The 14984-nt window shown below is 47.6% G+C and overlaps 1 protein-coding gene across 2 annotated transcripts in view; it reads right to left on the bottom strand.

Annotated features, from left to right (window-relative positions):
- The window catches only part of LOC119180422 (mitochondrial glycine transporter), a 29911-nt gene extending 18763 nt beyond the window's left edge, over nt 1–11148 (bottom strand). The window contains exons 1-4 of one of the 2 annotated variants that reach the window (XM_037431620.2): nt 10810–11148; nt 9967–10079; nt 8814–8901; nt 8563–8633 (exon numbers count right to left, since the gene is read on the bottom strand). In XM_037431620.2, the coding sequence (XP_037287517.2) occupies nt 8563–8633; nt 8814–8901; nt 9967–10079; nt 10810–10872 (335 nt within the window). In that variant the 5' untranslated portion in view covers nt 10873–11148. The remainder of the gene's footprint in view (nt 1–8562; nt 8634–8813; nt 8902–9966; nt 10080–10809) is intronic. The other variant, XM_037431619.2, reaches the window with a different exon arrangement.
- Nucleotides 11149–14984: the final 3836 nt, after the last annotated feature.

Raw genomic sequence — 14984 nt, 5'->3', positions numbered from 1 at the left:
AAGGCAAAACAAAGATATGTGCGCCCTCGAAGAGATAAAAAAAACACTGAGCGCAATTTTCGCAATAAACATAAAAAAGAGCTCCCATACGAAGTCAAAGAAAAAGAAGTTGTAGTTTCTCAAAAGTGCAATAACAAGCAGCAGGACCGAAAGCTACCAGAGGAGATAACTCTTAATACCCGCGAAAACAATGCGGCTTTGTCAAGCTGACGAGCTAAAGGAATGCCCAGAAAAGCCGCGTGACCGCCGCGTGCACGAGAGATAGTTCGCGATTACAACGCGATGCGGGGAAGGTCTGTTTACAGGCAGATGTATTTTTGTACAGATAGCAGCTACAACAGAAATGAACAGCGTAAGAAAAGACTGCCTAATAAACAGCATGTTGGCACAAAAGGCAAAGCCTTATGTTCTTGCAGATGTTCCTTACAGCAAGAACTATACATTAAGGTAGGAAAAAAATATGCTTCAGAGAAAGCTTTTTTTCTAGATGACACTACACTTAAATTGCACAATAAAAATTGCATTGCATCAGTTTCTGGAAATAACACAATATGATGACAAGACATACCGGGGTGTGCCGATTCCTGATTAATTTTTATTACTTGGGTCTGTCTTTAAGATGCAACTAAACCTGACTGCACAAGAATTCCTTGCATCATATTATTACGAGGCAGTGGGCATGGCTCTACCGTCGTGGACAACAGTTCGATGAAAAAGAAGTGGACTCGCCGCGCGAGAGACTGGCAGCTCTGAAGCGTCACTTTGGCATGTAAATATAGGAAATACGCTCATTTCTCTCTTCCGTGTGTTTGCGAGCTCCGTAACAAATTGGTGGGAGTGCTGGGTAACGAAGCGCCATACAACGGAGCTCCGCAGTGGTCGTCAAATCGGAGTTTCCGTGATGGAACACGGGACTGATCCCACGGCCACCTCTCCATCGGCCTCGGCGACGCCCGCACCATCCACGGCAACGCCTCCACTGGCCCCACCCCCACCCACGTACGTGCTGACGCATCCGAAGCATCCTGGAACGTTCTGCGGTACGGACCAAGTTGATGTCGACGACTGGATAGCCGACTACGAACGCACCAGTGCTCTCAACCGGTATGATCCGACTCTTATGCTGGCCAATGTGCTGTTTTACCTGAAAGGCACGGCCAAAGTCTGGTACGAGAACCATGAGGAGGAGATCGGCAGTTGGGACACCTTCAAGGAAAAGCTTCGCGACTTATTTGGGAAGCCCATCGGTCGAAAGGCGGCTGCAAAGAAGGAGTTGTCTATACGTGCTCAGACGTCCACAGAGCCGTATATCTCATATATACAGGACGTGCTGGCTCTATGTCGTAAAGTTGACAACGACATGTCGGAGTCTGACAAGGTTGGCCACGTCCTCAAGGGCATAGCGGACGACGCGTTCAACCTGCTAATGTGCCGGAACTGTGCGACCGTCGACGAAATTATTGAGGAATGCCGGCGTTTTGAACTGGCCAAAAGCAGGCGGATTTCAAGATCATTTACTCGACTGCCGAACACCGCAGCGACGTCCTCCTGCGAAGATGGACTGTCCCCCCATCGGCAGTCTTCACCAGCGTCTGAAATTACGCGAATTGTCCGGCGGGAAATCGAAGCAATTACACCTACTCTTCCCGCCAACGGCCACGTCGATTTGCAAGTACCTCAGGTTTGCTTGGTACAGTCGATTGTGCGGGAAGAACTGAGCAATTTGGGCTTCGATGTCTGCGCCGTTGCTCAGTCTCGACCAATTGGCTTCCGTTCAAGGTCGCCGCCTCGCCCCAGGTCACCACCCCAAGAAAGGTCTTATCCACGCTCTCGCAATCCGGCCGAATGGAGAACTGCGGATGATCGGCCGATCTGCTTTAACTGCCGCCGCATAGGTCACGTCGCACGGTATTGCCACAACCATTGGTCTTCGTCCCGAAACCAGTATAACACTGCTCGCCGCACCGATAGCTACCGTCGTTTCCAACCTCCTGAGCCGATCGCCGACAACTACCGCCGGCCTCTGCCCGTCGATTCCTACGCCTGCGATGCCCCTGATACGCAGCACAGCCGCTCACCGTCGCCTCGACGTCACCAGTCTCGTTCGCCGCCAGGACGTCGCCCGTCGTCCCCTTCTCCTCTACGACGACGCCCGACCTCCCCGCTCAATTCTCACCAGGGAAACTAAGCGGTGCAGCTCTTGGAGGTGAAGCTGCATCCTCGGTACCGACCTCAAATCCTCTCCTTGTACTGCCGACACGACGAAATTTGATCGACGTCGACGTTGACGGCCTGACTGTTTCTGCACTTGTTGACACTGGGGCGCATATTTCTGTGATGAGTGCCCGACTTCGTCGCCGCCTGAAGAAAGTGCTCACACCGGCTGCCCCTGGCGTTATTCGTGTCGCCGACGGAAGAAGTCTTGCCATCACAGGAATGTGCACAGCACGCATCACTATCGCCGATCACCCCACATCTGTTCTCTTTGCAGTTATTGAGCAGTGCCCAAATGACCTAATTCTTGGTTTAGATTTCTTGTCCACCCATGCTGCTCTCATCGACTGTGCAACCGGCGTTCTTCAACTTGAACTGCCTCGACTTGGACCTGTGCCGTCCTCACCGTCACACCGCTTGTGCGCTGTTGATTATGTTCGGCTGTCACCGCAAGCCACCACGTGTGTTGCCTTAACGATATCACCAGCTCTTCCTGACGGTGACTACATAGTGTCTCCATTGGTGGATGTGCTCTTGGCTCGAAGTGTTGCTGTGCCGCATACAATCGTGACTATTGTGGACAACTACGTTCAGCTTCCGCTCCTTAACTTCAGTAGTTCGACCCAAGTTCTCCCGCAAGGCATTTCGTTAGCCCACGTTTCCCCACTTGATGCATGTAGCATCGTGGCATTGGACCCTGAAGACTGTTCGTCCCATACTGCAGCCAGCCGAGCAAACGCACCTAGCGACGAAATCACGATGATGATCGCCCCTGATCTTCTGCCCTGTCAGTTGGCGCAACTTCACCACGTTCTGACTACCTACCGAGATATTTTCGACTTCGATGACCGCCCTTTAGGTCAAACGTCCTTCGTGCGTCATCAAATACATACCGGCGATGCTAATCCTGTTAGACGGCGACCGTATCGTGTTTCCCAGTCCGAACGCCAGGTCATACAACGAGAAGTCGAGAAAATGCTCTCCAAAGGAGTCATAGAGGCCTCTTCAAGTCCATGGGCGTCACCTGTTGTTTTAGTGAAAAAGAAGGATGGCAGCTGGAGATTTTGCGTTGACTACCGTGCCTTGAACAAGATAACCCGCAAAGACGTATATCCGCTGCCACGAATCGACGACGCCCTTGATTGCCTTCATGGCGCGCGATACTTCTCATCTATTGATCTGCGTTCGGGCTACTGGCAAATTTCTGTCGACGACTTAGACCGAGAAAAGACTGCCTTCATCACACCGGACGGCCTTTATCAGTTCAAGGTTATGCCTTTTGGGCTGTGCAACGCCCCGGCAACGTTCGAACGCATGATGGACTCTCTTCTTCGTGGTTATAAATGGTCCATCTGTCTTTGCTACCTCGACGATGTGATTGTTTTTTCCCCAACATTTGAAACTCACTTAACTCGTTTGTCGACCATTTTAGCCGTTTTTCGTCGAGCAGGACTCCAGCTGAACTCGAAAAAGTGCAATTTCGGCCGACAACAAATCACGATCCTTGGTCATCTTGTAAGTGCTGCTGGCGTCCGACCTGACCCTGACAAGATTAGCGCTGTCAAGAATTTCCCTCTGCCTTCTTCAACCAAAGATGTTCGGAGTTTTGTGGGCTTATGCTCGTACTTCCGCCGCTTTATACGCGATTTCGCTACAATTGCACGACCACTAACTGATCTTCTCAAAAAGAACGTGCCCTTCTCGTGGGGCCAAGACCAAGCAGCTGCGTTTTCCACGCTGATCGACCTGCTCATTTCACCACCAATACTGGCTCACTTTGACCCGTCTGCGACGACTGAAGTACGCACAGACGCCAGTGCTCACGGAATCGGCGCCGTCCTCGCTCAACACCAGGGAGGCCAAACGCGTGTTATTGCGTATGCCAGCCGCCTTCTCTCCACATCTGAGCGAAACTATTCGATAACAGAGCGCGAGTGTCTTGCGTTGGTCTGGGCTGTAGCGAAATTTCGCCCCTACTTGTATGGCCGCGAGTTTTCAGTTATTACGGACCACCACGCTCTGTGTTGGCTGTCGTCGCTCAAGGACCCAACTGGCCGCCTAGGTCGCTGGGCTCTACGTCTCCAGGAGTATAACTTCGACGTAATTTATAAGTCGGGCAGGTTGCACCAAGATGCTGATTGTCTCTCGCGTTATCCGGTGGACCCTACTAGCCTCGCTGTCCATGAAGGCGATTCTTGTGTGCTCGCCATATCTGATTTGCACGACATCGGCACAGAGCAGCGCCGGGACGCAACCCTCAAGAAGGTCATTCAGCGAGTATCTTCAGGACATTCCGACCCTTCTCTCCGTCAATATGTCCTTCGCAACGACATTCTGTATCGTCGCAACATGAAGTCTGATGGCCCGGAATATTTGTTAGTTATTCCCCAACACATGCGTGCCACTATTCTTCAACATCTGCATGACGCACCGACGGCGGGACACCTGGGTTTTTCACGCACCTATCACCGCGTGCGGCAACGGTTCTTTTGGCCTGGCATGTATAAATTTGTGCGCCGTTATGTCGCTGCTTGCGAGCGCTGCCAGCGTCGGAAACGTCCTGCTCTCCGTCCGGCTGGCCTGCTCCAACCTATCGACATTCCCCCGGAACCATTCTTCCGCATCGGCCTCGACTTGCTCGGACCTTTCCCGACGTCCGTGTCAGGCAACAAGTGGATCGCTGTCGCAACCGACTATGCGACCAGATACGCGATAACTCGTGCATTGCCAACTAGCTGCGCTACAGACGTCGCAGACTTTCTCCTAAATGACGTCATTCTGCGGCATGGAGCTCCGCGCCAGCTTTTGACGGATCGGGGCCGCTGCTTCCTCGCAAAAGTTATCGACGAAATCCTCCGGAGCTGCTCTACCGAACATCACCTTACTACTGCCTACCATCCCCAGACTAACGGTCTCACGGAGCGTCTCAACCGAACTCTTACAGACATGTTGTCTATGTACGTCTCTGCTGACCACCGTGACTGGGACGCAATGCTCCCCTACGTTACATTTGCATATAATTCGTCAAGACATGACACCGCCGGCTACTCTCCATTCTTTCTTTTGTACGGCTGCAACCCTGCGTTGCCATTCGACACACTCCTTCCTTCTGCTACTATCCAACCAACGGTCTATGCGCAGGACGCTGCTTCTCGAGCCCGCGTCGCTCGCCAAATCGCGCACACTCGGCTCAGTGCTTCTCAGGCCGCACAAAAAGTCCGCTACGATGACTCGCGCCGCGACGTTGACTACCCTGATGACTCTCTTGTCCTACTCTGGACGCCGTATCGACGTGAAGGTTTGTGCGAGAAGCTCCTCCCACGATACACAGGACCCTACAAAGTTCTCCGCAAGGTCACCGACGTCGACTACCTCATCACTCCCGTTCAACCGCACTCATCCTCTGCTACACCATCTACTGATGTTGTTCATGTGTCGCGCCTAAAGCCCTACTATACTGCCAGTCCTGATTGACTTAGGGGCGCCGTGACGGCGCTTTGTTCGCCGGGGGTGATATTACGAGGCAGTGGGCATGGCTCTACCGTCGTGGACAACAGTTCGATGAAAAAGAAGTGGACTCGCCGCGCGAGAGACTGGCAGCTCTGAAGCGTCACTTTGGCATGTAAATATAGGAAATACGCTCATTTCTCTCTTCCGTGTGTTTGCGAGCTCCGTAACAATATATCCGACAAACTGCCTCTATGATAGCAGGATTAAAATACAACCTTTTGCTTGTAAGTTAATTAGCCGAATGAAGGTGAACAGGCGAGTGATAACACCAAGGTGTGTTTGCCACGGCAGCTGCAACTAATAAAGCAAGGATCACAAGGTTTGAAAAGAAAACAAAAAAACGTTTTCCGAGCAATACTCCCCTAGAGTTCTTGACCAGCCACTGAAGAAATAGGTAATAAGCATGAAAAAAATAATGGCTGCCTTGCCATATTGAATGGCATCTTCTTTTTCAACAACCCATTAAAACACAGCTTCCGGGGCTAGACATCAAAACCTCGATCTCGCATTCAGCGCCGGGAGCAATAACCTGCTTCCTAAGCAGTGGCGAATGTAATCTACATTTAGCTAAACTATGAACTACAGCATTTCACTAATTAATGCATTCATGCTCATACCTCGAGACTCATCGCTGCGGTAAAGCAAATAAAATCATATGGGTCTGTTATTACGAACCGGTTCCTTAATAACATTCACCCCTCGAAACAACACTGCCACGGTGGTTTTGATGTTATGGTGCTTCACCTCTGGCCCGAAAGTCGCAGGACCGAATCCCCGCCATTGCGACTGTGTTTTCGATGGAAACGGAATGCCAGAGGCCCACTCCCTCAAAATGCTCTCTTGGTTTTGGGATGTAAAACCCCAGCAATAACTATATTGTTATTCATCAAACATCAAACTGCGTAGATTCGAGACAAACTATCTGAAAGCGCGCCTGCCGAGACTACAGCAATCTCTTAAATAAGCATGCCTCCCAAGACCATTGCTTATCTCCGCGGAGGCAGAGCGACCGCAGATAACGCGTCATTCAGCACACACGAAACTGATAGCCGGCATACGTCGCGAGACAACATGCCAAACGCAGTTGGGAAAACAGCTCGCGAGAGGTGACTTGCACATTTTTTTCATTTACAAGAGACGGACGACCTTGGTGAGGTAAGAAACAATGTAAGATGTCACAAACACCGAGCCAGAGTGAGTGATGAAAGGGCTAAGTTAATGATAGCGAACGTTTGTGTTTCTTACAATGACACTTTAACACATTAAGAGCCGATTTTTATTATATTCCCCAAGAAGAGGAGAAAAAAAGTTCTGTCAGTTGTTCTCAATTCATGCGATATTTTCTGTCATGAAGTAATGAAGCCAGACCGAATACACAGATATGTTTAAAAATTTCATCTAGGACTACTGTTTTAGCACCATGTCCACTCAGACATTACTCTTACTAGGTTTCTTAAAGATTATGATGCAACAAAATAAATTGTAAACTGCCAATCAGCCAGAATGTTTTGTAAACTTTCAAAACGTGAACACTGCGTGAGAGCACTCTACATAAAGATAAGACAGAAGAATACCAGCTATTTCAAAGGCTGCATACTTAGAAAGCAATTATACAGCCTCTTGAAATATATGAATGATGTAAAAGACCACGAAAGAAAAAAAACTAAAACAGAATGAACCCACAATAACGACGCATTGTCATTGAGACTATGCGAACCATTATTGTGAACCATTTTTTTTTGTTTGCCAGAATGTAAATTCAGGAAACTGTGTATCCACTCTTAAAAATCAAAGTGAGCGCTGCACTATTTAAAAATAAAATAAATTAATTAAAATGCCCCCTGCTATTTTCTCCCTCAATATATTAAAGACAATACAAATAATGTTCGAACTCGCAGTGCAGGTTTAAGGTGAAAATGCACATTACGAGTTTCAAAGCAACACTGTTTCGACATATTTTCATTTTTGACGTTCCTTGAGATTCGCAGTTGCACACAAAGGGCCTCGAAAGAATGTGAATTTTTATAATAAACAAGAATTTATAAATTTATCAACAATATTTTTGCTGTTTACCAATGTTATAAAAAATAAAATGCAGGAGACGTAGCCAAAGTGCATACGATATGCAAGTTTCCAGTCAAGTCAAACTAATTCTTTTTTTTTTTTACATTGTGTACCTTTCGTCAAGAAACACATCTTACAACTGTGTAGAGCTTATTCATAAAAAATCAAATAACTTTGATTGCAAAGCAGACTCTTCGGCCTCAACATGCACAGATAATAAAGATATATGTCGGGGCTGAACGCCCCAAAACGACGATACGATTATGGGAGGTGCCATAACAGAGGACTCGCAGAAATTTCGACTGCCTGAGGTTCTTTTAAGTACTCTTAAATTCAAGCATTCTCGCCTCGATCAAAAATTCAGCCGCCACGGTCCCGGCCGTGGCGGTCGTCGAACACCATAACCCCCAGACCATTGTAGCTAGTAACGTCTTGATAACATTCTTTTGAAAATTAACATCTCCTGACAGTATTTAGTTAAAGGAGCACGTGTTAGCTTACTGACAAAATTTGTAAATCATTTGCATTGCAAGGAGCTAATTTTATTGAGGATGCTACCGTATTTACTCTATTGTAATGCGACCACTACTGTAACGCAAAGGCAGACTTTAGATAGCGCAAATCCGGAAAAAAAAAAAGCTCGCGTTATATTTTCGTATATACAGTGAGCTTTTATGCATTTCAATACAGCAATTATTGTTACTGCTTATAAAGTATTTGCAATGTGAAGTTATATAAATGAGTAAATCAATAAAAAAAATTTCAATAGCTTACTGCAGGCTTGTCTTGAGAAAATGAAGGGTGCAGAAGTACAGTCCGACTCCAGGAACGCAGCGAACAATGGACTGAAAATGGAAAACTTTGTTTTCACACAAAAACACAAAATTTGCAAATATACCGCGATGAAAGGTTAAGACTAAATTCAATTCCTACACTGCACAATGATGATTTTTTTTTTATGGCTGTTAACTTAAACTTGAGCACCAACAGACTTTTAGAGACCAAATAACTTTTTACTCACTTACAGGAACAGTGCCTTTCCACAGACCGAAGACTCTTTCGTTTTTGACGACGTAGGCAACGTGTTTCAGCATACCCACCCTTGAGGTTTCCCTGCATGCAAGAAAAAAAAAAGTGAGCTCATTAAAGCTTGATGAGGCTTTCATGAAAGACAGCACAACATACTTTTGCGAGCCTACTGAAATACAGTCAAACACTTTTACAAGAGACACTGATGTAAGAGACATTAGGTTATAAGAGACACTACTGCAGCTGTACTGAAACAGGGGGTTTATAAGGTAATGCATATAAGACACACCTCTTACGCAGGAAAGGAATCGCTGCCAAGTGCGTGTCTCTCATAAAGGGGTTCAACTGCATTCCAAGAAATGTGTTAAAACTGTCAATACAGTGACTGTAAATACTATAGCCATTAATATCATCAATATAGTTTGGTTAAGCATCAATCATTTGATTTTACTGCATGCTCTTATCCCTATATCAGTGTTTGCACACCAATGTTCCTATGACGTGACACGATGCACTTTACTCAAAGGTCCTTGCCTCGGAACGATGGGCCCACCGATCCCTTAGCATGTACGTCGATGAACTATTGTGGTGTGGAACCGAATCACATTACACCTGGGAATATGTCCATAATCCAAGTACACCTAAAAGATCTGATGATACACAGAAGTAGGAAGGTGAAAACACCAGGATTTGATTCAATGATCTCATCTGTAGCTATTGTAACCACCATATTTTGTGCTTTTTCTTTGAAGGCAAGCGCTTGTCCAATGAACTGCAAGCAGTTTGTAAGCAGTTTCCGAAACATCTATGATACTCTACGTTAAGGCGTTCACTTTCATGCAATGGTTCAAGGCCAAGCAACTGCTGTGACCAAGTTGTGTGAGGGCATAATCATACAAAAAAAAAACTCGGAAAGCGTAATGAAGATGATGCAAGAGCTTAATGACCAATCATCACGAATACGATCGCTTGAATAAACACAGCACCCCACCTCACAGGCAACAGTTTGTACATGTGACAAACAGGGGTTATTAGTATGTGTCCCCTGACGATATCTGCAAAAATCCTTGTTGTCAAAGATTAATACACACACAAAATAAATTAAAAGCTATCGATTGGCCCGGTTGTTGCATTCCTGTATGTACATACCCATGAATGTGTGGTTGCTGTAGCCTGGTCTTGAGCAAGTCCAATGGCTGAAAGAGCAGCGTGGAACATGTTCCACTGAGCGAGCCGGCGAGGAATGACTTGACGAGCGGTGACTGCAATGAAGACGTCCGCTGTGATACGGTGACTTGTGATTTGGACAAGACATATAACTAGGAGAACAGAGAAGGTTCAAGTCACGGACAAATCGTCAAGGAATGTCACTCGACATGGCGTCTCAATCCGGGGACGCCTTCAGGTGCCTGACATATACCCTCGCCAACGTGCTGTCACCTTCGGCATGCGTTGTCAATTAAGAGGGTCCCCATCGCTTGAGGGGCCTACAGTGCAACATTGTGCGTTCAAACAGCCTACAGATGCCGTGATCAGTTCCTCGGCATTATCGCAGTCATCCTCGGCGTAACGGTGCTGGTAGAGATGTGAATTACGGCTGGTAGCGAAACTAGGCGAATGTTAAAAACTATCGCGAAGTGATAGTACAATGTAGAATGATTGGTGCGCGTTTCAGCTACGATATGCGGAATGCATAGTAAAGGAACCTGTCGAACGGTGCAACACGAACCAAAATTGGTAGCCAATTTAGAGCAGACGACTTATAGGCAAATTGTAGCAGACGACGCGCGCACACATGCACAGCGCTCACGATCGCCGCATTGCTCGGAGGTCAAGCGCCGATGTTTGTTACGCAACTCGCCTAACGTAGTAGTACAATCAGTGCGATGGCATGCAGATAAGGAAGTCAGTTAAGAGGAGAACGCATCCGCCGATCAAAAACTAATATCGCGCCGCAAGAGACAGCTATAAAAATGAATCCGATAAGCTTACGCTGATGACGAAGTCCGCCATTGACTTGCTTTCGCTGCGCTCCTCGGTGCCAGACTGGCGCATGAAGGTGCGCCGGCCGTCAAAAGCGTTTTTTCAAGGCGAGATAAGGGCGCTTATCGGCGCGTACAGAGTCGTCATCGTCCGAGTCGCACGTCCATTGGTCGGCTGCCCGGGGGAGATGCCGCAGCGTAAGCGATAAGACGCGTCAGACGGCTGCCCAGACGTCCAGGGAGGCTCGCGACGTACGCAGAAAGGGTAGGTAGGTCGCGTCAGACAGCAGCAACGATGTTAGGAAGCACAGCGCAGTGCCTGCGACGTCTGAAATCGCACACAGGGGGAAGTGGATTAGTGTATGGCTGGGCTACTACTGGCTCTTCTCGACCTATTTGCTGAAATAATTTAACCTATTGAATTATTTATCTGTGTTAAATTAGTAGAATTCAAAATAAAAAATAATTCATTGCAAAATATTCAAATTGTGCTGTTAAATATTGAAATAAAACAAAACAAAAAAGAAAGAAAATGGAGTGTATGCGGAGCAGGAATTCAAATGAAAGAAAAAAAATGCTGGATGCATTTAGTAAAACGCACATCAACCTCTATTTCGCTTATAAGAAGAAAGCTAATTAATGAAAATGAAAATCTAAGCTGCTGAAAAGCGCGCGAAACATAATGATGAATTCGCGTGTTTCTTTCGGATCACTTTGTAAGCTCTGCAAATTTCATATCTGTCTTAATACAAGTGTGATAATAGATCAAAAGAAACGACTGACCACGAGTTTCAAGGCACCAGCAAATAGAGGTCCCTAGCTTTTTGTGTTTTTTTTCTTTTTTGTGACTTTAAAAATACCCCAGAAAATGCATTGTCAAACGGAAACTCAGGTCAACTCCGTCCTAGTGGCGCGAAGACAGGCCTATTCCATTTTTGTAAACAGCGGTAGGCACCGTCGGCATACTGAGGTGACATCACTGCACGTAGCTGCACTACAGTGAACTAGAAGCTCCACTTAGCCCAAAGCTCGCCACTGCCCTTTATGATCCCGTGAGTGATCGAGTATAACTTTATCATAGTCCAGTGTAGACGCTGAGCTTATTGTACGGAGTGGTGGGGGGCAGGAGAAGGGCGACTTTCCCACATAGTTACCTTAGAGGGTGCCGCAAAGGCAACGCCATAAATTGAAGTAATAGGGAGTGGGGCTCTGAGACTCGGGGCGGGCGGTGGGGATGAAAAGTCATCCCTATACATTGACATAATAGGGAGCGGAAACGCTTTGATGAACCTTTCCTTCCTACCCCCACCCACCTCCCATGAAGGGGAACTCTCCGCACGCATATGATGATACGATATTGAACAAGGCTATTCTGTGTGTGTGTGTGTTTTTTTTTTAGCGTGCCTGAACAGCCTTACGCTCGCCTTCAAATCGTGGGTATACGCGAGTTCGAATCCCACCGCCTTGGAGCATTTTATTTCCTTCTCTCTTCCTTTCTCTCGCCCCATTGCTATACGGCGGACAAATCAGCGCCCGTGTTTGGGGAGCTGAGAATGAGAGAAAGCGTGCCGGTTAGCGATGATAATTAAATATAACAGCTTTTGGTCACGACAGATATTTTACGCCAAGCTAGAACGTGCAGCATCGCATGTTAGAAAGCTTTTCGTTGCGAGGCGACGGGTGAAATGCAGATGTCACAACCTTGGACAGCGCGCGTGGGATTCAGTATACTAAGCGAGGCTCATATCGAAAAGATAAGATTGTGGCCGAGTCGAGGTTGATTCTGCAGGCACTCCAGTGCAGTGATTTTTTTTTTCCTCCCATATTAGAGGCGTATACGGCCAACGCTCCCCTCGTAGCTTCCTAATTAAAACATGATTGGCGGGCTATAGTTGATAGGACATTGCAGAACATGGTGGCGCACACCATGTTACACAAAGAACACGCACACAAAAGGACGACACAAGCGCTGAACTTCAACTGATTTATATCAGGGAAAGGGATCGCTTAAATAGGCAACGTATACGCGTCGTTCCCACGTGACGTGTGTGAAAAGTCGAAACCAAGATCACCCTGTCGTGTAGCAGCAAATAATTCGCTTATTCAAGAGCAACAAAAGATGGACAGAAAAATGGCCCCGCCGCGGTGGTCTGGGGACTAAGGTATTCGGCTGCTGACCCGCTGGTCGCGGGATTGAATCATGGCTGCGGCGGCTGCATTTTCGATGGAGGCGAAAATGCGGTGAGCCCATGCGCTCTGATTTGGGCGCACGTTAAAGAACCCCATGGGGTCGAAATTTCTGGGGGCCTCCACCATGGCATCTCTCATAATTATATCCTGGTTTTGAGACGTTAAACCCCACATATGTATCGATCATTAGACAGACAAATGATACAGTGTGAGGTGATAATACCTAAAAACTTATTTCGAAGGTAAAGCAGCCGATGGACAACTAATGCATCCTTCCTTCCTATCTGTAATTTATGCTGCCTCTAAAATTTCCCGTTGTGCTTTCATTTTTACTTTGCTCACTACAGATCGTGTTTTCCAACATGGGTTCACAGCAGCAGTCCCTGCAATGTAAGACAAGGATGCCAGCCTCCTTTTTCAAGCAGTGGTAATTGTGCTTTGTAATTAAGCCTCGTGTTGAGGTGTCTGCCCGTTCGCCCAACTCAATTCACCGCTCCATTCCACTGACGTGTGACAGGGTGTGAATTCAGCATCGTTTAGGGATGCATCTTCACTAGTACACGGTGCACGTGCGAATAAAAGCGAGATGTGAGCCCGTGTTGCAGTTCGACTGGGGAGCGGGGAAGATCTGGTGGCTCAATTGAGTGGGAACAGGCTCGGTGCCAGAAGAGGTGCCTCTATAGCCACCCCCCTCCTCTTCTTTCGAAATTCAGATGGAGGGGAGTGTTTTGCAGAGGAAAAATATTAAAAAACAGGTTTTTAAAGGCCTTCAACGAGTGCCCCCCCCCCCCCCCCGATTCCTAACTACGGGCCTGGCAAGGGACGAGTTCCAGTGTGGCGTGGAGTATAGGGCAAGTTCCCCTTTTTCGCCCCCCTGCCGACGCCCATGCAAGCACGCAACCGTTGTGTGCATACTCTGCGCCAATCATTCGGCCATGCTGCTCTGCTTGCCAAGCCCATTCACTCGCGATCGCTATCTCGAGCAAAGTTGTTGCATCGCCAAGCCTAACGAACCAGCACGCCCCGAGAACGTGTGTCGTCTGCTCCTTGTGTATCGAGTCGTCTGCTGCTCGCGTGCCAGCATCGGTTTGTGCAACAACGCTATCTTTCCTGTAGCATCATGTGTCGGCCGATGCGTCGCCTGTCTCCTGGTCACGAGACTCCCCCCTCTCTCTATCTCTCTGTTCTCTCTCTCTGTTTTCGCCTCACCATTCATGCAGCTGCTTACAGCCATCGGTGCGCGCATAGGGCATAACAGCGGAGGAGGGCGTCCTCCGCAAATCTTATAGTAGGTAAGGAGGGAGGGGGAGGGGTGGAAGACTGGCCCCTATCCTTACGCAGTCGCACGTGTGCCTTCGCGTGACGCATCATGGCCACGCAATATCTGGTGTGGTGGTTATGGAGCTCAACCGCATGCTGACCCGGAGGTGGCGGGTTCGAATCTCTGTCGCGGCCGCATCTGAGCCTGGTCGGGAATGCTAAAGGCCCTTTTACTTGGATTTAGGTGGGCGTTAAAAAACCCCGAGGAGCGTGGTTGAAATTTTCGGAGCTCTCCACAAGGCGTCCCTCAATATCGTTATACGGGGCTGACAGTACTGGCAGACACTGGCCACCCAATTCTGACGAATAAACCTCTCTTACAAACCCCGTAACAATAGCATACGCGTGGTTTTGGAACGTAAAACCCCAACAATTGTCAAAGTGACTATTGCGTATGCCTACAATTGTGGCAGAAAAAAAAATGCGCTGTTGAATTCCAATTTCTGGCATTGTAATCTTTACTTTCCGATGGCAAATTATGCAAGTTCTTCCTTGAGCTGTTGCGTCACAGGTGTCTGAGGTGGAGCTGGAGGTACGGGTTGGTTCCGTCACCAATATGCCACGACGTCGCAGATATTGATGCAAATATAGTTTTTTTTTTATTTCGGAACCTGTTTTTTTACTAACTTCATGGTTATAAGCGCATTATACGATGTGTTTTTTTTATTTCAGAAC

The sequence above is a fragment of the Rhipicephalus microplus genome, chromosome 7 (genome assembly GCF_043290135.1).
Source record: "Rhipicephalus microplus isolate Deutch F79 chromosome 7, USDA_Rmic, whole genome shotgun sequence".
Classification (NCBI taxonomy): domain Eukaryota; kingdom Metazoa; phylum Arthropoda; class Arachnida; order Ixodida; family Ixodidae; genus Rhipicephalus; species Rhipicephalus microplus.
This window is presented reverse-complemented; position numbering and strand designations above follow the sequence as displayed.